Raw genomic sequence first — 25,249 nt, forward strand, 5'->3', positions numbered from 1 at the left:
CTGCTGTTTTATCACTTATTTGACCTGATGGGGACTTCTTCCATCTACACAGATGCAGTTTAATGTGGATAAATGTGAGGTTATCCACTTTGGTGGCAAGAACAGGAAGGCAGATTACTACCTGAATGGTGTCAAGTTAAGTTAGGAAAAGAGGAAGTACAACGAGATCTAGGTGTCCTTGTTCATCAGTCACTGAAAGTAAGCATGCAGGTACAGCAAGCAGTGAAGAAAGCTAATGGCATGCTGGCCTTCATAACAAGGAGAGTTGAGTATAGGAGCAAAGAGGTCCTTCTGCAGTGGTACAGGGTCCTGGTGAGACCACACCTGGAATACTGTGTACAGTTTTGGTCTCCAAATTTGAGGAAGAACATTCTTGCTATTGAGGGAGTGCAGCGTAGGTTCATGAGGTTAATTCCCGGGATGGCAGGACTGTCATATGTTGAAAGATTGGAGCGACTGGGCTCGTATACACTGGAATTTAGAAGGATGAGAGGGGATCTGATTGAAACATATAAGATTATTAAGGGGTTGGACATGCTAGAGGCAAGAAACATGTTCCCGATGTTGGGGGAGTCCAGAACCAGAGGCCACAGTTTAAGAATAAGGGGTAGGCCATTTAGAACGGAGTTGAGGAAAAACTTTTTCACCCAGAGAGTTGTGGATCTGTGGAATGCTCTGCCTCAGAAGGCAGTGGAGGCCAATTCTCTGGATGCTTTCAAGAAAGAGTTAGATAGAGCTCTTAATGATAGCGGAGTCAAGGGATATGGGGAGAAGGCAGGAACAGGGTGCTGATTGTAGATGATCAGCCATGATCACAGTGAATGGCAGTGCTGGCTCGAAGGGCTGAATGGCCTACTCCTGTACCTATTGTCTATTGAAATTCTGTGGCCACAAAGGTGATGCCAAGATGGTGTGTGGTCTCCCAGCTGCTGGAGTATGGGATGTTTCAGAGCATCTGTAGAATATTTTCGAGGGAGGCAGAGCAGTCAGAGATCCACAAGACACAGGAGCAGAATTAGGCCATTTGGCCCATCGAGTCTGCTTCACCATTCCATCATGGCTGATCCTGGATCCCACTCAACCCCATACATCTGGAATTTAGAAGAATGCCTGGGAATGCTCTGCCCCAGAAGGCTGTGGAGGCCAAGTCTCTGGATGCTTTCAAGAAAGAGATGGATAGAGCTCTTAAAGATAGCGGAATCAAAAGTTATGGGGATAAGGCAGGAACTGGATACTGATTGTGGATGATCAGCCATGGTCACAGTGAATGGTGGTGCTGGCTTGGAGGGCTGAATGGCCTACTCCTGCACCTATTGTCTATCTCATTAAAACCTACCAAATGTTGAAAGGACTAGGTAAGGTGGATGTGGAGAGGATATTTCCTCTCTGGTGGGAGTATCCAGAACTAGAGGGCACAGTCTCAAAATTGCAGAGCGACTTTTTAGAACAGAAGTAAGGCGTAATTTTTTTAGCCAATAAGAGGTGATTCTGTGGAATGCACTGCCACAGACTGTGGTGGGGGCCAAGTCCACGGGTTTATTTAAAGGAGAAGTTGATCGTTTCCTGATTGGTCAGGATGTCAAAGGATATGATGAGAGGGCAGGTGTCTGAGGGTTGAATGGGATCTGGGATCAGCCATGATGGAATGGCGGAGCGAACTTGATGAGCTTAGTGGCCTAATTCTGCTCCTATGTCTTATGATCTAAGCTGCTCTAAAAAGCCATCTCATAGGCATTCAACAAATTCCTTCGCTTGCGATCCGACACCAATCTCAACCCCACATCTTGGTTACCATTTGGAGGCCTATATATGATTCCCAAAATGGTTTATTTTACCTTTGCAGTTTCTTTACTCCACCCACAAGTATTCGACATTCTCTGATCCCATGTCACCTATTTCTAAGGATGTAATTTCACCTCTTACCAACAGAACTACACCACTGCCTACGCCTTCCTGCCTGTCCTTTTGATACAAAGTATATCCTTTGATGTTAAGCTCCCACCTATGACCTTCTCTCAACCACAACTCAGTGATGCCCACAATATCATACCGACCAATCTCTAATTGTGCCACAAGTTTGTCCACCTTCTTCTGAATGCTACGCATATTTAAATACAGCCCATTCAGTCCTGCATTCTTCATCCTTTTGAATTTTTCCTCTGTGGTACAATTGAACTCTTTGCTCTGTCTGTATTTGTACCCAGTCATTGGCTTGTCCTTCCTTACATTCATGTCACACCCATCATCTAATTGTAAACCTGCTGGCTTATCCTCAGCTCTTTCATACTGGTTCCCATCCCCCTGCCATATCAGTTTAAACCACTCCAACAGCTCTAGTAAACCTGCCTGCAAGGATATTGGTCCCCCTTGGATTCAAGTTCAACCTGTCCCTTTTGTACAAGCCATGGTGCACATTGGCACCAATGACATGGGTAGGAAAGGGGAAGAGGTCCAGCACAGAAAGTATAGGGAGATAGGAAAGAGTCTGAAGAGCAGGATCCCAAAGGTAGCCATCTCTGGACTGCTCCCAGTGTCACATGCTAGTCAGGGCAGGAATACGACAGTAGAGGTGAGTGGCTGAGGAATAGGTGCAGAGGGCATGGTTTCAGGAACTTGGATAAGGTTGCACCTGAACTGGAGGAGAAAAAATATCGTAGCCGGGAGGGTTTAAACTAATTTGGCAAGGGGATGGGAACCAGAGCATCAAGTCAGAAAGTGGAGGGATGGAAAGGAATGTAGACAGGAGCAACGTAATCGATCTGATGGGGCAGATAGATTGAAGTGTGTCTATTTTAATGCTAGGAGTATTATGTGTAACAGTGCTGAACTTAGAGCACGGATCAGTACATGGAATACAATGTTGTGGTCCTTAGGGAGAAGTGCTTGTGAGAGGAACAGAGATGCGTTTTTAATGACACCAAGACAGAAGTGGTTTGCCAACGGAGTACCAGTGTCCCACCCACTCTACCAGCCTTCACTGTTGGTGATGAAAAGCTGTCAGTAGTGCCATCTTTCAAATATCTGGGGATCATTCTCTCTGAGGATAGTGGCATTGACAACGACATCCAGAGCCGCATTAAACGGCATCAGCTGCCTTTGGGAGACTTCAGCATAGAGTCTTTCAGAACAGGAGCCTTCGTCCCTCCACAAAGGTCGCCGTATACCAAGCGGTCTGTGTCACCACCCTCTTTTATAGCTGTGAAGCTTGGGTAACCTACAGCCGTCACATCAAGTCCTTGCAGCGCTTCCACATAAGCTACCCCCAGCGCAACCTGGGAATTACCTGGCGTGAGCGGGTGCCTCACACTGAAGTACTTGTAAAGACCAACTGCAGAAGTATTGAGGCCATGGTCACCCAGCGTCAGCTGCAGTGGCTGGGGCACGTGATAAGGATGCCCCCATGTCGGCTACCCCACAGAGTGTTATATGGCCAGCTACATCATGGTCGACGCTCAGCTGGAAGCCGAAGAAGCGCTATAAGGATCAGATGAAGAATGCTTTAAGGAAGTGCAAGATCAGACCCGAGGACCTGGAGGATGTTGCTGCTGACCATACCACTTGGTGACAGCTGTGTAGGGACGGGGTTCGTATTCTGGAGATGGAAAGAACAACCGGAAGACAGCAGAAGAGAGCCAGGAGAAATGCAGCCATGGTTGCCACCACTACTACATATACATGTCCCACCTGCAATAAAGGAGTGGACGTCGTCATCGGATTTCGATGGACAACTGAAGAAGAAGAGAGAATTGCTTGTGAGAGGAACAGAGATGGGTTTTTAATGTCCCAGAATTTCAATGTTTTAGAAAAGACAAAGAGGGAGGTAAAGGAAGTGAGGGAATTGAACCACCAATCAAAGACAATACCACCCCTGCACTCAGGAGAAACATAATGGAGGGCTCGTCCACTGTGTAGAACTCAAAAATAGGAAGGGTGGAATCACTCTGATGAGATCGTACTACAGCATTCCCCCCCACCTCCAGCCCCACCCCCACTCCACCTCCCCCAATAGCCACCAGCATGTTGAGGAACAGATATGCAGACAGATTAAGGAAAGGAAAGGTGTGAAAACAAGAGGGTTGTTATGGGAGACTTCAACTTCCCAAATATAAACAGGAACCTTCTGAGTGCAAGAGGTTTAGATGGGGCTGAATTTGTTAGGTGCATCCAGGAGCGTTTCTTAAATCAATATGTAGATAGTCCAACAAGAGGAAGGCCTGCACTGGACCGGGTATTGATTAGTGAGCCTGGCCAGGTTACCAACCTTTCAGTGGGTGAGCACTTTGGGAACAATGGCCACAACTCCTTAGATTTTAAAATGTCTATAAATATGGATATTGCGGGAGAGTATTAAATAGGAAAGCCAGGAGGGGCCATGAAAAGTTCTTGGCAAGTAGGACGAAAGAAAATCCCAAGGCATTCTATACGTACACCAGGAGCAAAGAGGCTAACTAGGGAAAGGGTAAAACCACTCAAAGGTAAAGGTAGGAACATTTGCTTGGATGCGAAATATGAGGGTGAGGTCCTTAAGAGCACTTTACATCAGTATTTACCAAGAAGCAGGTGGAAGATAAGGAGACAAGTGCTTAGTGTATTGATATGCTGAGGCATTTTGAGGTAAAGGAGGAGGTATCATTGGGTTTCTTAAAGAGCATGAAAGTGGATAAGTCCCCACAGCCTGATGGAATATACTCCAGGTCATTGAGAGAGGCAAGAGATGAGATTGCTGGGGCCTTGACCAATATCTTTGTGTCCTCTCTAGCCTCAGGCAAGGTCCCAGAGGACTGGTGTGTAGCTAACGTTGTTCCATTATTCAAGAAGGGAATCAAGGATAATCCTAGAAACTATAGACCGGAGAGTCTCACGCCACTGGTAGAGAAGTTACTGGAGGGTAATCTTAGGGACAGGAATTATGAGCATTTGGAAAACCATGCTCATAAGGATCTTGTCATGAGATTAAGATGCATGGGATTCATGAAGAATTGGCTTTTTGGATTCAGAACTGGTTGGCCCATGGGAGACAGAGGGCAGTGGTTGAATGGTCTCATTCCAGCTGGAGGTCTGAGGTTGGTGGTGCTCCGCAGGGATCTGTATTGGGACCTCTGCTGTTTCTGATGTATATAAGTAACTTGGATGAAAATGTACATGTGTGGGTCAGTAGGTTTGCAGATGATATGAAGATTGGTGATGTGGATAGTGTAGAAGGGTGGCAAGGATTACAATGGGATATAGATCAGTTGCAGAATGGGCGAAGAAATGGTAGATGGAATTTAGAAACATAGAAAACCTACAGCACAACACAGGTCCTTCGGCCCACAATGCTGTGACAAACATGTACTAACTTTAGAAATTACCCAGGGTTATCCATAGCCCTCTACTTTTCTAAACTCCATGTACCTATCCAAGAGTCTCTTAAAAGACCCTATTGCATCCGCCTCCACCTCCACCACCGTCACCGGCAGCCCATTCCACGCACTTACTACTGTCTGAGTGAAAAACCTACCCCTGACATCTCCTCTGTACCCACTTCCAAGCACATTAAAACTGTTCCCTCTCGCGTTAGCTATTTCAGCCCTGGGAAAAAGCCTCTGACTATCCACATGATCAATGCCTCTCATCATCTTATACACCTCTATCAGGTTACCTCTCATCCTCCTTCGCTCCAAGGAGAAAAGACCAAGTACTCTCAACCTATTCTCAGAAGACATGCTCCCCAATCCAGGCAATGTCCTTGTAAATCTCCTCTGCATCCTTTCTATAGTTTCCACATCCTTCCTGTAGTGAGGTGACTAGAACTGAGCACAGTACTCCAAGTGGGGTCTGACCAGAGTCCTATTTAGCATTAACATTACCTTTCGGCTCTTAAACTCGGTCCCACGGTTGATGAAGGCCAATGCACCATATGCCTTCTTAACCACAGAGTCAACCTCCTCCCTCAGCTCCCACAGTAGCCCGGGGTACATCTCATCTGGTGCCGGAGACTTATCCATCTTGATGCTTTCCAAAAGCTCCAGCACATCCTCTTTCCTAATGTCTATATGCTCAAACTTTTCAATCCGCTGTAAGTCATCCCTACAATTGCCAAGATCCTTTCCTGTAGTGAATACTGAAGCAAAGTATTCATTAAGTACCTCTGCTATCTCCTCCGGTTCCATACACACTTCCCCACTGTCACACTTGATTGGTCCTATTCTCTTACATCTTATCCTCTTGCTCTTCACATACTTGTAGAATGCCTTGGGATTTTCCTTAATTCTGCACGCTAAGGCCTTCTCATGGCCCCTTCTGGCTCTCCTAATTTCATTCTTAAGCTCCTTCCTGCTAGCCTTATAATCTTCTAGATCTCTATCATGACCTAATTTTTTGAACCTTTCATAAGCTTTTCTTTTCTCCTTGACTAGATTTTCAACAGCCTTTGTGCACCGTGGGTCCTTACCCTACCATCCTTTCCCTGTCTCATTGGAACGTACCTATGTAGAACGCCACACAAATATCTCCTGAACATTTCCATATTTCTGCTGTACATTTCCCTGAGAACATCTGTTCCCAATTTATGCTTCCAAGTTCCTGTACTGATAGCCTCATATTTCCCCTTACTCCATTTAAACGCTTTCCTAACTTGTCTGTTTCTATCCCTCTCCAATGCTATGGTAAAGGAAATAGAATTGTGATCACTATCTGCAAAATGCACACCCACTGAGAAACCTGACACCTGACGAGGTTCATTTCCCAATACCAGATCAAGTACAGCCTCTCTTCTTGTAGGCTTATCTACATATTGTGTCAAGAAACCTTCCTGAACACACCTAACAAACTCCACCCCATCTAAACTCCTCACTCTAGGGAGATGCCAATCAATATTTGGGAAATTAAGATCTCCCACCATGACAACCCTGTTATTATTACATCTTTCCACAATCCATCTCCCTATCTGCTCCTCGATGTCCCTGTTACTATTGGGTGGTCTATAAAAAACACCCAGTAGAGTTATTGACCCCTTCCTGTTTCTTTTTTTTTGGCTTGTGCCTGCGCGCGTACGAGTCTGTGCATGTGCGTCTGCGTGTGCGTGCGTGCACTCGTGCATCCCTGATGATGTCTTTTTCATGGCTTTTTACAAGGCGCGGAGGGAGAGAGAGAGACTGCGTGGCTTGCCACTCCTCACACAGACATTTTCGCAGTATTGTTCCCTTTTTTATTTTACAAGGTCGAGTTGTGATTGCGACACTCAACCTGGCACGGATGGAAAGCGTACTTGGGAGCGGACCCAACTAGAACCTCCGCTCCCAGGTCCAGCGCCAACGTCATTGCGCCATCAGCCAGCCCAAACCCTTCCTATTTCTAACGTCCGCCCACAGAGACTCAGTAGACAATCCCTCCATGACTTCCTCCTTTTCTGCAGCTGTGACACTATCTCTGATCAGCAGTGCCACGCCCCCACCTCTTTTGCCTCCCTCCCTGTCCTTTCTGAAACATCTAAAGCCTGGCTCTCGAAGTAACCATTCCTGTCCCTGAGCCATCCAAGTCTCTGTAATGGCCACAACATCATAGCTCCAAGTACTGATCCACACTCTAAGCTCATCCACTTTGTTCATAATACTCCTTGCATTAAAATAGACACATCTCAAACCATCAGTCTGAGTGTATCCCTTCTCTATCACCCGATTTTCCCTCTCACACTGCCTAAAAGCTTTCTCTATTTGTGAGCCAACCACTGCTTCCTCCGTCTCTTCAGTTCGGTTCCCACCCGCCAGCAATTCTAATTTAAGCTCTCTCCAGTAACCTTAGCAAACCTCCCCGCCAGGATATCGGTCCTCCTCGGATTCAAGTGCAACCCGTCCTTTTTGTACAGGTCATTCCTGCCCCTAAAGAGGTCCCAATGATCCACAAATCTGAATCCCTGCCCCCTGCTCCAATCTCTCAGCCACGTATTTATCCTCCATCTCATACTATTCCTATACTCACTGTCGTGTGGCACAGGCAGTAATCCCGAGATGACTACCTTTGAGGTCCTGCTTCTCAACTTCCTTCCTAACTCCCTGTAGTCTGTTTTCAGGACCGCCTCCCTTTTCCTGCCACCTCTGGCTGTTCACCCTCCCACTTCAGGATATTGTGGATGCGATAAGAAACATCCCAGATCCTGGCACCTGGGAGGCAAACAACCATCCGAATTTCTTTCCTGCGTCCACAGAAATGCCTTTCTGTCCCCCTAACTATAGAATCCCCTATCACTGCTGCCTTCCTCTTCCTTTCCTACCCTTCTGAGCCACAGGGACAGACTCTGTGCCAGAGGCGCGGCCACTGTTGCTTCCTCCAGGTAGGCCGTCTCCTCCAACCGTACTCAAACAGGAGTACTTATTGTTAAGGGGGACAGCCACAGAGGTTCTCTCTAGTATCTGACTGCTGCCCTTCCCTCTCCTGACTGTTACCCACTTATCTGTCTCCCCAGGCCCCAGAGTGACTACCTGCCTGTAGCTCTTCTGTATCACCTCCTCACTCTCCCTGACCAGATGAAGGTCATTGAGCTGCACTTCCAGTTCCCTAACGCGGTACCTAGGGAGTTGCAGCTTGATGCACCTGGTGCAGATGTGGCCGTCTGGGAGGCTGGGAGTCTCCTGGACTTCCCACATCTGACACCGAGCACAGAACACCGGCCTCACACACATACTTCCTGTTTCTATTCCTCACAGGTAACTTACCTCACCTCGACCAATTATCGCCAAAGCCCGAATGAGCCAAAGTCCTCCTACTCTGCCTCAGATCACTCCTTTGATTACCGTTCCACTAGGCAGTGACTCCCTTTTATGCCTGAACTTTCCCTGCTATCTCACGATTGGTGCTCCAGTTATAGCCACTGATAGGCCACGTACAATGGACTAACGCTCTCGAAGCTTCCTTTTAAATAACTGCCACCGACCTGCAAGAAATCCCTCTTGGTAAAGCTCTGTTGATGCCGCTGATAGACCACGTACAACCCATCCAAATGTGAAGGATAGTGCCGTGGTAGATCAAATGCAAATGAGGCAGCACACTGTTAATGAGCACAGGGATCTTATGATCCAAGTTCATCGCTCCGTGAAGGTGGCTACACAGGTTGACAGGGTGGTTACGAAGGCAAGTGGCACGTTTGCCTTTGTTAGTCGTGGCAATGAGTTCAAAAGTCAAGAAGTTATGTTGCAACTTTAAAAACCTGCACATAGGGTGCATCTGGAGCATTGCGTGCTGTTCTGGTTGTCCCATTACAGGACGGATGTCGTTGCTTTGGAGAGGGTGCAGAAGAGGTTTGGAGTCACAGAACGCTACAGCACAGAAACTAGATGTGTCAGTGCTGAACCATTAATCTACCTCATCCCATTGATCTGCACCTGGACCATAGCCTCCATACCCCTCCTTTCCATATTTCTCTTAAATGTTGAAGTCAACCCTGCATCCAGCCTTGCACTGGCAGCACATTCCACACTCTCACCACCCACTGAGAGAAGATAAGATTTTGTGAGCTAGCAAACAATATCAAAGTGGATAGTAAAAACTTCCTCAAGCATATAAAGAATAAAGAGAGATGACAGTGGATATAGGGCGGCTAGGAAATGAGGCCAGAGAAATAATAATGGGGACAAGGAGATGGCAGATGAACTAAATGAGTATATTTTATGAGTCTTCACTGTGGAAGACACTAGCAGTGTGCCAGATGCTGAAGGGTGTGAGGGAAGAGAAGCGAGTGCAGTTACTATTACAAGGGAGAAGGTGCTCAAAAAGCTGAAAGACCGAAGGGTATACAAGTCATACAGACCAGATGAACTGCACCCTGGGGTTCTGAAAGAGGTATCGGGAAAGATGGTGGAGGAATTAGTAATGATCTTTCAAAATCATTGAACTTTGACCTGATCCCAGAGGACTGGAAAATTGCAAATGTCACTCCACTCTTTAAGAGGAAGGCAGCAGAAAGGAAATTATAGACCAGTTAGCCTGACCTCAGTGGTTGGGAAGATGTGGGTGATACAGGACAAGATAGGACAAAATCAGCATGGTTTCCTTAAGGGAAAATCTTGCCTGACCCATCTGCTGGAATTCTTTGAGGAGATTACAAGTAGGGTAGATACAGTAAAGGGGATGCAGTGTATGTTGTATATTTGGACTTTCAGAAGGCCTTTGACGAGATGCCACACATGAGGCTGCTTACCAAGTTAAGAGCCTATGGTATTACAGGAAAGTTACTGGGATAGTTAGAGCATTGGCTAATTGGTAGGAGGCAGCGAGTGGAAATAAAAGGATCCTTTTCTGTATGCCTACCAGTGACTAGTGGTGTTTGCAGGGGTTGGTGTTGGGACTGCTTCTTTTTATGCTGTATATAAATGATTTAGATGATGGAATAGATGGCTTTGTTGCCAAGTTTGTGGATGATACAAAGATTGGCGGAGGGGCAGGTGGTGTTGAGGAAACAGGTAGGCTGCAGAAGGACTTAGATAGATTAGGAGACTAGGCAAGAGAGTGCCAAATGAAATACAATGTTGGGAAATGCATGATCATGCACTTTGGTAGTAGAAAATAAATGTGTAGACTATTTTCTAAACGGGGAAAAAATCCCAAAATCTAAGATGCAAAGGGACTTTGGATTCTTTGTGCAGAACACCCTCAAGGTTAACTTGCAGGTTGAGTCAGTGGTGAGGAAGGCAAATCCAATGTTAACATTCATTTCAAGAGTTCTAGAATACAAGAGCAAGGACGTGATGCTGAGGCTTTATAAGACACTGGCGAGACCTCACCTTGAGTATTGTGAACAGTTTTGGGCCCCTCATCTTAGTAAAGATGTGCTGGCATTGGAGAGGGTGCAGAGGAGGTTCACAAGGATGATTCCAGGAATGAAAAGGTTATCATATGAGGAACGTTTGATGGCTCTGGGTCTGTACTCGCTGGAATTCAGAAGGATGAGGGGGGTATCTCATTGAAACATTTTGAATGTTGAAAGGACTAGACAGAGTAGATGTGGAAAGGATGCTTCCCATGGTGGGGGAGTCTAGGACAAGAGGGCACAGCTTCTCGATAGAGGGACGTCTATTTAAAACAGATGCAGAGAAATTTCTGTAGCCAGAGATTGGTGAATTTATGGAATTTGTTTCCACAGGCAGTTGTGGAGGCCAGGTTGTTGGGTGTATTTGAGGCAGAACTTGATAGGCTCTGAATTGGACACGGCATCAAAGGTTATGGAGAGAAGACCAGGGAGTGGGGCCGAGGTGGGGAAAACGAATCAGCCATGATTGAATGGCAGAGCAGACTCAACGGGGCAAATGGCCTAATTCTGCTCCAATGTCTATGGTCTTATCTCCTCCTCTGTAAACTGTTTAGCATCCAGGATCTCATTGCTGCAATGCCTCACATCTACAGACTGCGTCCATCTCCCAAAAAATATAGATGCAAAAAATCCATTTAAAACTACCCATCTCTTTCAGCTCTATGCAATGATTACCACTCCAGTCTTTCAGTGGATCAATTTGGTCCCTTATTATCCTTTTAATATATCTACAGAATCCCTTTGGGATTCACTTTTCAAGGCCTCCCACTTACCAAGTACACCCTTGTCAGTAAACAACCTGTCCCTAACCACACTTGCCAGATCCCCCTGATTCTCACAGCTCCCTGGATGATACCTCTTCCCACCCCGTCACTTGTAAAAATGCCACCCTCTTCTCTCAGTTCCTCCATCTTCCCTGCATCTGCTATCAGGAGGTGACTTTTCATTCCAGAACTAATGAGATGTCCACCTTCTTCAAGGAAAGGGGCTTTCCTTCCTGCACCGTCGACGCTGCCCTCACCTGCATCTCTTCCATTTCATGTATGTCTGCCCTTACCCCATCCACCTGCTACCCCACCGGGGATAGGGTTCCTCTTGTCCTCACCTACCACCCTATCAGCCTCTGCGTCCAGCACAAAATTCCCCATAACTTCAGTCATCTCCAACTGGATCCCACCACCAAGCTCACCCTTCCTCCCGCTTTCTGTGTTCCACAGGGATCACTCCCTTTGTGACCCTCCTGTCCATTCGTTCCTCCCCACCTGGTATTTTTCCATGCAAGCAGAGTAAGTGCCATACCTGCCCTTACACCTCCTCCCTCACTACAATTCAGGGTCCCAAACAGTCCTTCCAGATGATGCAATACTTCAGCTGAGTCTGATGAGGTCACATACTGTATCCAGTGCTCCAGGAGTGGCTCGTTTATATCAGTGAGACCTGACATAGATTGGAAGACTGCTTTGCCAAGCGCCTATGCTTCATCCACCAGAAAAATTCTACTTCCCATTCTGATATGTCAGTCCATGGCCTCTCTACTACTGCAATAAGGCCACACTCAGGTTGGAGGAAAAATACTTTATATTCCGCCTGGGTAGTCTCCAACCTGATGGTGTGAAAATCGATTTCCCAAACTTCCAGTAGTTGTCCCTGTTCCCCCCCGTCACTATTCCCAACACATTTCCTTCTCTCACCTCATCTCCTTACCTGCCCATCACCTCCTCTGGTGCTCCTCCCCCTTCCCTTTCTTCCATGGTCTTCTACCCTCTCCTATCAGATTCCCCCTTCTCCAGCCCTGTATCTCTTTCACCTATCAGCTTCCCTGCTCTTTACTTCACCCTCCCTCTCTCCCGGTTTCACCTATCACCTACCACCTGGTACTTCTTCCTCCCCTCCCCCACCTTCTTGCTCTAATTTCTCATCTTTTTTTTCAGTCTTGATGAAGGATATCAGCCCAAAACATAGACTGTGCCCTTTTCCATAGATGCTGCCTGGCCTGCTGAGTTCCTCCAGCACCTGCAGATTTTCTCGTCTTGTTGGCAGATCCTTTCTGATACCATCTAAATTGGCCTTTCCCCGATTTAGAATTCCAACCTGAGGCCCAAACCTATCCTTTTCCATATTTAACTTGAAACTAATGGCATTATGGTCACTAGATACAACGTGTTCCTCTATACAAACTTCTGTTACTTGCCCTGTCTCATTCGCCAATAGCAGATCTAGTATCACACTCTCTCTAGTTGGGACTTCTATGTACTGATTAAGGACACTTCCCTGAACACACTTGACGAACTCTTTCCCATCCAAACCTTTTACAATATGGAACTCCCAGTCAATATGTGGAAAGCTAAAATCACCTACTGTAACAACCTTATGTTTCTTGCAACAGTTTGCAATCTCACTACAAATTTTCTCTGTAAATTTTGCGGACTGTTCGGTGGTCTTTATTATAATCCTATTAATGTGGTCATATCTTTCTTATGCCTCACTTCAATCCATAATGCCTCACTAGACAAGATCTCCAGTCTGTCCTGACTGAGTACTGCTGTGACACTTTCTCTGGTTAGTAATGCCAAAACTCCCCCTTTATTCCCTCCTGCTTTCATCATCATCATCATCCTGTGCCATGTTGTATGATGTGGGCAATCATGGTCTTCCAACCGTCTGAAATCTGTCTTTCCATCTGTTGTTTTCTTCCTTTTTCTATCCGTGACAATAATTGCCACTGGCAATTTTTTCTGCAGAAGGGCTTTGCCATTGCCTTCTTCTGGGCAGTATGTTTACAAGATGGGTGACCCCAAACATTATCAATATTCTTCAGAGATTGTCTGCCTGTTGTCAGTAGTACATAAGACCATAAGACATAGGAGCAGAATTAGGCCATTCAGTCGATTAAGTCTGCTTCGCCATTCCATCAAGGCTGATCCCAAATCCCACTCAACCCCAGACACCTGCCTCCTCGCCATATCCTTTGATGCCCTGACCGATCAGGAAACTATCAACTTCTGCCTTAAGTATACCCACGGACCTGGCCTCCACTACAGTCTGTGGCAGAGTATTTCACAGATTCACTACTCTCTGCCTAAAAAAAATTCGTCCTTACCTCTGTTCCAAAGGGTCGCCCTCAAGTCTGGGTGCCCCCATCATAGGAAATATCCTCTTCACATCCACCCTAGATTATGAAGACACGCAGTCCTCTTTTATTGTCATTTAGCAATGCATGCATTAAGAAATGATACAATATTTCCTCCGGTGTGATATCACAAAACACAGGTCAGACCAAGACTGAAAAAAACTAACAAAACTACATGATTATAACGTTTAGTTACAACAGTGCAACAATACCATAACTTGATGAAGAAGTCCATGAGCACAGTAAAAGTTCAAAGTCTCTCAAATGTCCCGCATCTCACGCAAACGGGAGAAGGAAGAAAAACTCTCCTTGCCATACCCGGCCACAGTCCGATTCTGAGTCATCCGAAAACTTCGAGTTCTGATCAGCTCTCTGACACCGAGTACTGAGCGCCATCTCTATCCGAACGATTCGACCTCCATTTCGGTCGCCAACAGCAGGCAAAGCCGGGGATTTTGAGGCCTTGCCTCCAAAAGATTCCCGATCGCGCAGTAATGACAGCAGCGAACGAGCGTTTCAGAAATTTCTCCAGATGTTCCTCTGTGCTTTCACGTCCGTCTCCATCATATCAGAATTGTCCATGGCCCCTATTTAAAGGATACGATATCATTTTTCACCGGAGGGCTGCGCATGTGCAACGCGCTGCTATTGCCTCCTCCTGCCAGTAATCTACGCCTTTCAATGAGATCCACCTGCATTCTTCTAAATTCCAGTGAGTTCAGGCCCAAAGCTGCCAAATGCTCCTCATATGTTAACCCCTTCATTCCAGGAATCATCCTCGTGAACCTCCTCTGGACTCTCTCCAATGACAACACATCCTTTCTGAGATATGGGGCATAAAACTGTTGACAATACTATAAGTGCAGCCTGACTAGTGACTTATAAAGCCTCAGCATTATCTCCTTGTTTTTATATTCTATTCCCCTTGAAATAAATGCCAACATTGCATTTGCCTTCTTTACCACAGACTCAACCTGTGAATTAACCTTCTGGGAGATTTGCACGAGGACTCCTAAGACTTTTGAATCTTCTCCCCATTTACTATACGTACTATAACGAGAGCACGCACTATAACGAGAGCATCTACTATAATGAGAGCATGTACTACAATGACAGCATGCACTATAACGAGAGCATGTACTATAACGACAGTATGCATTATAACGAGAGCATGTACTATAACGACAGCATGCATTATAATGACAGCATGCACTATAACGAGAGCATGTACTATAACGACAGCATGTACTATAACGAGAGCTTGTACTAAAACGAGAGCACGCACTATGACAGTATGTACTATAACGAGAGCATGTACTATAATGACAGCATGTACTATAACGAGAGCATGTATTATAACGACAGTATGCATTATAACGAGAGCATGTACTATAACGACAGCATGCATTATAATGACAGCATGCACTATAACGAGAGCATGTACTATAACGACAGCATGCACTATAACGAGAGCACGTACTATAACGAGAGCATGTACTATAACGAGAGCATGTACTATAACGAGAGCACGCACTATAACGAGAGCATGTACTATAACGAGAGCATGCACTATAACAACAGCATGCACTATAATGACAGCATGCACTATAACGAGAGCATGCACTACAACGAGAGCTTGTACTATAATGACAGTATGTACTATAACGAGAGCATGTACTATAATGACAGTATGCACTATAATGACAGCATGTACTATACAAGAGCATGCACTATAACGAGAGTATGCACTATAACGAGAGCATGTACTATAATGAGAGCATGTACTATAACGACAGTATGCACTATAACGACAGCATGTACTATAACGAGAGCATGTACTATAACGAGAGCATGTACTATAACAAGAGTATGCACTATAATGACAGCATGTACTATAACGAGAGCTTGTACTGTAATGACAGTATGCACTATAACGACAGCATGTACTATAACGAGAGCATGTACTATAACGAGAGCATGTACTATACAAGAGCATGCACTATAACGACAGTATGCACTATACGAGAGCATGTACTACAATGACAGCATGTACTATAACAAGAGCATGTACTATAACGAGAGCATGCACTATAACGAGAGCTTGTACTATAACGAGAGCATGTACTATAACGACAGCATGTACTATAACGAGAGCATGTACTATAACGACAGCATGTACTATAACGAGAGCTTGTACTATAACGAGAGCATGTACTATAACGACAGCATGTACTATAACGAGAGCATGCACTATAACGACAGCATGTACTATAACGAGAGCATGCACTATACGAGAGCTTGTATTGTAATGACAGTATGTACTATAATGAGAGCATGTACTATAATGACAGCATGTACTATAACGAGAGCATGCACTATAACGAGAGCATGTACTATACGAGAGCATGTGCTATAACGACAGCATGTACTATAACGAGAGCTTGTACTATAACGAGAGGTTGGACTAACTTGGATTGTTTTCCCTGAAGCACCAGAAACTGAGGGGAGATCTATAGAGAGCTATAAGAATACTAGAAGCATAGACAGACAGTATCTTTTTCCAAGGATTGAAAAGAAACATATCAGAGGGCATGTCTTTAAGGTGAGAGGGGGCAATTTCAAAGGAGATCTGAGGTGCATGTTTCTCACAGGAGTGGAGGGTGCCTGGAATACGCTGCCTGGGGTGGTGGTAGAGGCAGAAACATTAGAGACTTTGAAGAGACATTTAGATAGACACCTGAACATGAGGAAGATGGAATGATATGGACATTGTGTAGGCAGAAGAGATTAGTTTAGTTAACCAGTTGCTGTGCTGTGCTAGTCAACGTTATAAATACACCCCATGGAATTAGACCTGCTGCCATCGTCTGGCTGCCCATTTGCTGGTAAAGGGAAACACAATGAAAATTCAGTAGGCAGTAGTGTGGTATCTTTCCATCAAAACTCAGTAAATCTACATCTAGAAATTAAAGCACCCACATTAGGAACTCATTATTCGTAGATGTTGACATTTTTTATTGGCTGAGTTATTGTAGAAGCATATAGGACTGCAGAAAGAGTAGCCTGACACTGGGTCTGTAAGCAATGTGGTTCTGAAATAATCTTACTTCAACTACAAGCCCGATAAGAGGGCACTCCATTACAAAGCATGCAGATCTCCTATCTGACGTGGACTCTCCAAGCGAGAGGAATATACTTTAGTGGAAACACAAGCTGACGGGAAGGAGTGAGCTGCAGGTTGCAAATTCCGGATATCTGTGCAACAGCAACACAGATAGAAGTCTGCCACACGTGAAGTGTGGTTAGCCTCAGATATGGAAATGGAGAAGTGCTGCGCAGACAGATATCTGCCCCATTATGACACTGAAGGATAGAGAATGGCAGCATCTTGTCTTGTTTCTCAGTGAGCCTGTCTTGTCACCAATGATACTGGTGTTCATGCACTATTGCTAATGATGGAAATACTGCTGTGACAACTTTAGAGATACTCAATTCCTTCATGCCAACATGCCATTGTTTCTTTTCCTTCCTGGAATCAGCTGTTAATGTCTACAACAGCTTTCTGCCCCTGCCTTAGTACTGATATGGCTTGATATGCCAACTATCTGTCTTGCTTCGTCCTTCTCACTCTGAACGTAGAATTGACCATCCCCCAGCTCTAACACCAAACCTGTCTCTACAAGCACTTCAGCTAACAGTCCTTTCTCTCCTTGTTTCACTCAATCTGCGCAGTAGAACCATTGTACAGTATACTCAGATCCTTAAAGGATGTCCCTGACTGCCTCTCCTTTCTCATTTACACATTAGAAATTGTCAAACAGTTTGCACCAGTACCCCACATCTATCATGCCAAAAGCATCTACACACTGGAACATTGGACTGCAAGCCTTGCCAATCCATGACCATGTTTCTATAAGAGTGAATTAGCATAAAACGTGCTGACCATACTGCCTATCACAACTACTCTTGTTTGCCTCTATTTGACCATAAATCTCTAACCTTTCCTTTACATGCACCTGTCCAAATCTTTTGAAAGTTGTAATTGTACCCACCTCTATAACATCATCTAGCAGTTTGTTCATATCCCCAACACACTAGTGCAGAAGAACTTCCCCTTAAGAACCCTTTCAAATTGACAACTAACAAAAGCTACTAAAAAGAAGTTAGGCTTACATGGAGTGTCCATTGTGGGAGCAGCCACTGTGGGAGTGGATTAGTGTCAGAGAGGAGGTTTTAAGGCTTAAGAGGCTTCAACGAGAAGAGGTGAAGACCAAGAAAAGTTTATTTTTCTCTTTGTCTATCAGTGCTAGTGAAGTGAGAATGGATCCAGCTTCAGTGGTGTGTTCTTCATGTTAGATGTGAGAATTTTGGGAGACCTTCAGCCTCCCTGATAACTATATCTGACTGAAGCACATCCAACTGCAGCTCCTTACAAACCATGTTTGGGAATCGGAGCTGCAGCTGGGTGATCTTCAGCTCATATTGGAGAATGAAAAAGTGACAGATAAACGCTACAGGGAGATAGTCCCCCCCTAAGCTGCAGAAGGCAAGTAGCTGGGTTACTGTCAGGATAAGGAAAGGGAATAGGCAACAGAGCAGACTACCATTATGGCCACTCTCTTAAACAAAATGTATACCACTTTGGCTACTGTTGGGGGGCATGACCTATCAGGAGGAAAGTGTAGCAACCAGGTCTCTGGCACTGAATCTGGCTCAGATGGAGGAAGGGAAACCCAGCTCCTTCCAGGACATCAGAAATGCCCTCCTTCTTCACAGAATGGGGTTTCCCACTTCCACTATTGATGCTGTCTTCACCTGCACCTCATCCATTTCTAGGGTATCTATGCTCACTCCATCTCCCCGCTGCCTTAACAGGGCTTAAGCATCCCTTTTGGCCTCATCTACCACCCCAAGAGACTCCACATCCAACACATCACTCTCCACAATTTTCACCATCTTTAGCAAGATCCTACCACCAAACACATCTTTACCTCCTCCCCCCATTCCACCACTCGCCACTCTCATGATCGCTCCCTCCATGATTCCCTTGTCCTTTCGTCCATCCCCACTGGCACTTATCCTTAAAAGCAGCAGAAGAGCTACTACTGCCCACTCATCACTTCCCTCACCTCCATCCAGGACCCCAAACAGTCCTTCCAGGTGAGGCGACACTTCACCTGTGAATCTGTTGTGATTGTCTGCTGTACCTGATGCTCCTGATGCAGGCTCCACTACATTGGTGAGACCTGACATAGATTGGAGAACCACTTTGTAAAGCATCCTTGTCCCATCCACAAAAGCGGAAATTCCCAGTGGTCAACTATATTAATTCCTATCCCCTTTCCCATTCTGACACATCGGTCCATGATCTCCTCTCCTGCCATGATGAGGGCACTCTCAGGTTGGAGGAGCAATACCTCATATTCAGTCTGGGTAGCCTCCAATATGGCATGAACAGCAAGGCATTTGATAAGGTACCCCGTACAAGGCTTATCAAGATCCAAGGGGACATTGCTTTGTGGATCCAGAACTGGCTTGCCCACAGGAGGCAAAGAGTGGTTGTAGACGGGTCATATTCTGCATGGTGACCAGTGCTGTGCCTCAGGGATCTGTTCTGGGACCCATACACTTTGTGATTTTTATAAATGACCTGGATGAGGAAGTGGAGGGATGGGTTAGTAAATTTGCTGATGACACAAAGGTTAGAGGCGTTGTGGATAGTGTGGAGGGCTGTCAGAGATTACAGCGGGACACTGATAGGATGCAAAACCGGGCTGAGAAGTGGCAGATGGAGTTTAACCCAGATAAGTGTGAGGTGGTTCACTTTGGTAGGTCAAATATGATGGCAGAATTAGTAAGACTCTTGGCAGTGTAGAGGATCAGAGTGATCTTGGGGTCGGAGTTGACAGGACACTCAAAACTGCTGCACAGGTTGAATCTGGTTAAGAAGGCAAACGGTGCATTGGCCTTCATCAGCCTTGGGATTGAGTTCAAGAGCTGAGAGGTAATGTTACAGTTACAGTATATAGGACCCTGGTCAGACCCTACTTGGAGTCACCTCACTACAGGAAGGATGTGGGAGCTATAGAAAGGATGCAGAGGAGATTTACAAGGATGTTGCCTGGATTGGGAAGCATGCCTTATGAGAACAGGTTGAGTGGCAGTGGATGAGAGGTGACCTGATGGAGGTGTATAAGATGATGAGAGGCATTGATCGTGTGGATAGTCAGAGGCTTTTTCCCAGGGCTGAAATGGCTAGCACGAGAGGGCACAGTTTTAAGGTGCTTGGAAGTAGGTCTAGAGAAGATGTCAGGGGTAGGTTTTTTTTTTTTTACAGAGAGTGGTGAGTGTGTGGAATGGGCTGCCGGCGACAGTGATGGAGGTGGATACGATCGGGTCTTTTAAGAGACTCTTGGACAGGTACATGGAGCTTCAAAAAATAGAGGGCTATGGGTAACCCTAGGTAATTTCTAAAGTAAGCACTTGTTTGTCACAGCATTGTGGGCTGAAGGGCCTGTATTGTGCTATAGGTTTTCTATGTTTCTAACATTTTTTCTCTGACTTCTGGTAATTATTCCCCCTCCCCCTTCCTCTTCTTCTATTCCCCCCTCTGGCCTCTTACTACTTCTCCTAAAGTGCCCATCACTTCCCCTGGTGGCCCTCCTTCTTCCCTTTCTCCCATTGGACACTCTCCCCTCTTATCAGTTTCCTTCTTTTCTAGTCTTTTACTTTTTCCACCGCTCCCCTCCCAGCTTACTTCATCCCCCCCACCGCCATCCACCTGGCTTCACTTATCATCTTCCAGCTTGTCCTCCTTCCTCTTCAGCTCAGATTCGTGTTCTGACATCTTCCCCCTTCCTTTCCAGTCCAGATGAAGGGTCTCAGCCAAAATGCCAGCTGTATTCATTCCCTTCTTTATAGGGCCTCTGCCCCTTCCCCCTACAGTCCTGACGAAGGGTTCTGGCCCGAAACGTTGACTCTTCGTTTCCACAGATGCTGCCCGACCTGCTGAGTTCCTCCAGTGTGTTGTGAGTGTTGCTTCATTCCCCTAGATGCTTCCTGACCAGCGGAATTTCTCCAGCAGTTTATGTGTGTTGCTCTGGATCTCTAGCATCTGCAGAATCTTTTATGTTTCCAAATACAAGTATATCCCTTTTCTTAAACCCCATCCAGTGCCTTATCGATAGTGGAGAAGCTTTGGGGAACCAGGTGTGTTTCTTACCCCTAGATGCCTAGACTGTTACCTGCTTGGAGCGACTTTATTTAGGGTCTGGTTGATGGAGGCTCCTGCGTGCTGGTGGGTCATCCTACAATATTAATGCAGTTGAATTTCATGCTTAGATGAAGATTAGAAAAACTACAATCACTGTAATATGCAATAAAAACAAAGTGCTGGAAATACCCAGCAGGTCAGACAGTATCTGTGGAAATTGTCTTGAACTCAAGCATTAACTCTTTTGCAACACACACAAAATGCTGGAGGAACTCAGCAGGCCAGGCAGCATCTATGGAAAAGAGTACGGTCGATGTCTCGGGCCAAGACTCTTCTTCAGGACACTTTTTTTTCAGGATCCTGAAGAAGGATCTCGGCATGAAAGGGTGACTGTTTACTCTTTTCTACAGATGCTGCCTGGCTTGGTGTGTTCCTCCAGCATTTTGGGTGTGTTGCTTGGATTTCCAGCATCTGCAGATTTTCTTTTGTTTTTTTATTAACTCCGTTCCTTTTTCCACAGATGCTGCCTCGCATGCCAAGTGTTTCCAGCATCTTCTGCACCAAGCCAAGCATAGGTCATTAGATTTTCTCTTGATGGAGGTAGTCTTGACATTTTTTTATTGCCACCTATCACTGCTGAGTGTTCTTCTGTCACACTGTATCTAGGCAAGGGCTGTTCCATTTTGAAGAGTTCCAACTGGAATTGAATGTTGTGTAAGCATCAGCAGACATCTGCATTTCAGACCGTGTGATGGCAAGAAGATCATTGATGAAGCAGTTAAGAATAGTTGGACAAAGGACACTCCTCTGAGGAGCTTCTGCAGGAAAAACCTGGGGTTGGGATCATTGACATCCAGCATACATTCACAGTGATCTTCTTTTGTATAAGGTACGGCTCCAGTCGGTGAAGAATTTTCAACTCAATTCCCTAGGACTGCAGTTTACCAGAGATTCCTAATGACATCCTCAATCACAGAGTCACAGATTTACACAGCACACAGACAGGCCCTTCAGTGCAACTGGTATCAGGCAGTATTGGCCAGTTCTGATACAGGTACAGAAACAGCCAGTTATCTGACAATGAAAATTCAATATTGTGTGCTTAGGATCTATGCAACGAGAAACAACTGCTTCATATGCTTGTTTTGAGCCTTGTTGGAAAAGTGTCACAGGCCACAGATCGAAAGGCAGTGAGATGTGAATTCCGTGGCAGACAACCAGAAACTCAGGATCATTGCTGTGGACCAAACACAGGTGTTGTGCAGAGCAATACCCCAATCTACTCTTGGCTTCTCCAATGCAGAGGAGATCACATTGTGAACTGGACTGGACAAATTCCAAATGAAACGCTGCTTTACCTTGAAAGACAGGGTTCCTGCATAGTGGAGAGTGAAGGGATGAAAGGACAGGTGATACACCCCTCTGTTGTATCGTCTCCTCAGTCGTACCTTGGCTCTCTCCATCACTCCTGCTACTTGCTAATTCTGGGCAAGCAAGACAGTAAAAAGCTTTCACCCTTTGTGACAGAGTACAGCAGAATATACCAATTTCCATTTCCAGGTTACCAACTCCTCCATATTCCTGAATAACTGAGTGCCAAGGAAGAAAGCTGCTATAGGGGAACATGGGCTGGAGTAGACTGAAAAAACTCAAACATTAAGTGATCACGTACTCACCCATCACAATTCACATCTGCTGGGACTGCCAGAATAACATGGCCCTAAACTGCTTGTGAAATCCCTGTGGGGGGTGGCCCAGTGTCAGACAGTCCTCCCCCTCGTATCATGTGGCTGGCAGAGCAGGAAGTATCATCTATTAATAGGAGCTGGTGTTCGCAGCTGTGACTGTATACACAGCTATGCTGTGGACATCTGCAATCACACAACCAAAGACAGTGAGTGAGGTTTTAACCTCCCGACACCTGCACTGCTTGGCAGAAGCAATAGCTACTGACAATTCTCTTTGATTTACAGCTAAAGCAACTGGTATATGTATTTAATAATTTACTGGTCAGTGCATTGCTTGTAATCAAAATCACTCTCAATGAAGATAAACACATTAAGAGAGACAATTATCATCAGTTTAGAAGCTTGACTGTCCAATATGGGGAGAGACAACGGACATACCAAAACCCCAAATAAGATACACTGGAACTACTTTGAACAATGATTTCAAAGAAATCAAAATTTAAATGAAGAAAAACCCATAGAAAGATTGCAGAGGAGATTTACAAGGATGTTGCCTGGATTGGGGAACATGCCTTATGAGAACAGGTTGAGTGAAATTGGCCTTTTCTCCTTGGAGCGACAGAGGATTAGAGGTGACCTGATAGAGGTGTGCAGATAATGAGAGGCATTGATTGTGTGGATAGTCAGAGACTTTTTCCCAGGGCTGAAATGGCTAGCACGAGAGGGCATAGTTTTAAGGTGCTTGGCAGTAGGTACAGAGGAGATGTCAGGGGTAAGTTTTTTTACACAGAGAGTGGTGAGTACGTGGAATGGGCTGCCAGTGGCAGTGGTGGAGGCGAATGCGATAGGGTTTTTTAAGAGACTCCTGGATAGGTACATGGAGCTTAGAAAGATAGAGGGCTATGGGTAACCCTAGGCAATTTCTAAGGTAAGGACATGTTCGGCACAGCTTTGTGGGCCAAAGGGCCTGTATTGTGCTGTAGGTTTTCTATGTTTCAAATGATTTCAAGTGCCCTGCATTCAGGGGCTCACCCACAAAATTGTTAGATTTGTTGCACCATAATCATGAACTCTAACACAATAAACTCATCCCATCAAATGAAGAGACCCCTTTAAATGGCACCAAAATATTACACATAGACTGCATTTTCTCTACAGTGGGAGTGGATCATACCATCATCCACCTGTTACAGAGAGCTCACTCCCACCTGGATGATGCTGGTGGCATTGTGAGAATCATAGTTTCTAATTTCTCTGGTGCATTCAATACAATCCAGCCACGTCTTCTGAGTGAGAAGCTGTAGAAGGTCAGTGTAGACAAATCCACTATCTTCTGGATTACTGACTACCTGACAGATAATCCCCAGTTTGTATGCCTGAGTAGCTCTCTGTCTGAGACGGTGGCAGGAGGCACCAGAGCGCCACAAGGGACCGTCCTGTGTCCGTTTCTGTTCAGACTGTACACTCAGACTTTCAGTACAAATCTGAGTCTTGTCCCTTGCAGAAGTTCTCTGATGACTCTGCTGTGGTTTGGTGTGTCAGAGATGGGAAGGAGTCAGAGTATAGAGGGCTGATGGACAAGTTTATGGAATGCTGCAGGAGGAATCACCTGATCCTAAATGTGGCCAAAACCAGGGAGATGGTGATTGATTTTAGGAGGAAGAGCACTCTGACGAGTCCTGTATACATTCTGGGAGAAGTTGTTGCGGTGATGGAGCAGTACAAATACTTGGGTGTTCACCTCGACAACAGACTTGACTGGAAAACCAACACCAAGGCTGTTTACAAGAAGGGGATGAACAGACTTCTAGTTTCTAAGGAAGCTGAGATCCTTCAATGTGCGCAGCAGGATGCTGGAGATCTCTTACCAGTCTGCTGCAGTGAGTGCTGTCTTCTTTGCTGCATCAGTGCCGGTGATGCAAAAAGACTAAATAAACTCATCAGAAAGACTGGATCCGGCCTTGGCTACAAACCAGACTCTTTTGAGTTGGTGGTGGAGAGGAGGTCACTGAACAAACTGTTATCCATTATGGACAATCAGGCACATCCTCTCCATGACCTACTGAATAAGCAGCGGAGCACCTTTTCAAACAGACTTATTCAGCTCTGTTGTCACAAGGATTGTTACAGAAAACCTTTCCTACCAAAGGCAATAAACATATACAACAGCCCATCTCTGTGCGACAGGAGTACAATAGTCTCTGCTTTATTATTTCATACATTATTATTGCACATTGGTACATTATGTATATTAGTATTCTGTACATTATTATTAGTTAAGTCTGCACACTGCTAAGTGTGTTTTTAAATGTTGCTGCTCGTATAATATATTATTATTAATATATGTCTTTCCAGGAAGGTTGCTCCAATCCTATTGTTAACATGACAAAAGCATTGTGTTATTCTTGACATTAGACTGGAACCACACACAGACC

At 45.4% G+C, this 25,249-nt stretch overlaps 1 protein-coding gene across 17 annotated transcripts in view; it reads right to left on the reverse strand.

Moving 5' to 3' along the window:
• The window catches only part of cbfa2t3 (CBFA2/RUNX1 partner transcriptional co-repressor 3), a 318,224-nt gene that overhangs the window by 213,087 nt on the left and 79,888 nt on the right, over nucleotides 1-25,249 (reverse strand). For 4 of the 17 annotated variants that reach the window (XM_072280038.1, XM_072280048.1, XM_072280036.1 and 1 more), the window contains one exon: nucleotides 22,803-22,997. The exons of 12 other annotated variants lie outside the window; for them this stretch is intronic. In XM_072280038.1, coding sequence (XP_072136139.1) covers nucleotides 22,803-22,806 — 4 coding nt within the window. In that variant the 5' untranslated portion in view covers nucleotides 22,807-22,997. Of the gene's footprint in view, nucleotides 1-22,484; nucleotides 22,565-22,802; nucleotides 22,998-25,249 lie in introns of those variants that run through there. One more of the 17 variants, XM_072280042.1, reaches the window with a different exon arrangement.

This window comes from Mobula birostris, chromosome 15, assembly GCF_030028105.1.
Source record: "Mobula birostris isolate sMobBir1 chromosome 15, sMobBir1.hap1, whole genome shotgun sequence".
NCBI lineage: Eukaryota > Metazoa > Chordata > Chondrichthyes > Myliobatiformes > Myliobatidae > Mobula > Mobula birostris.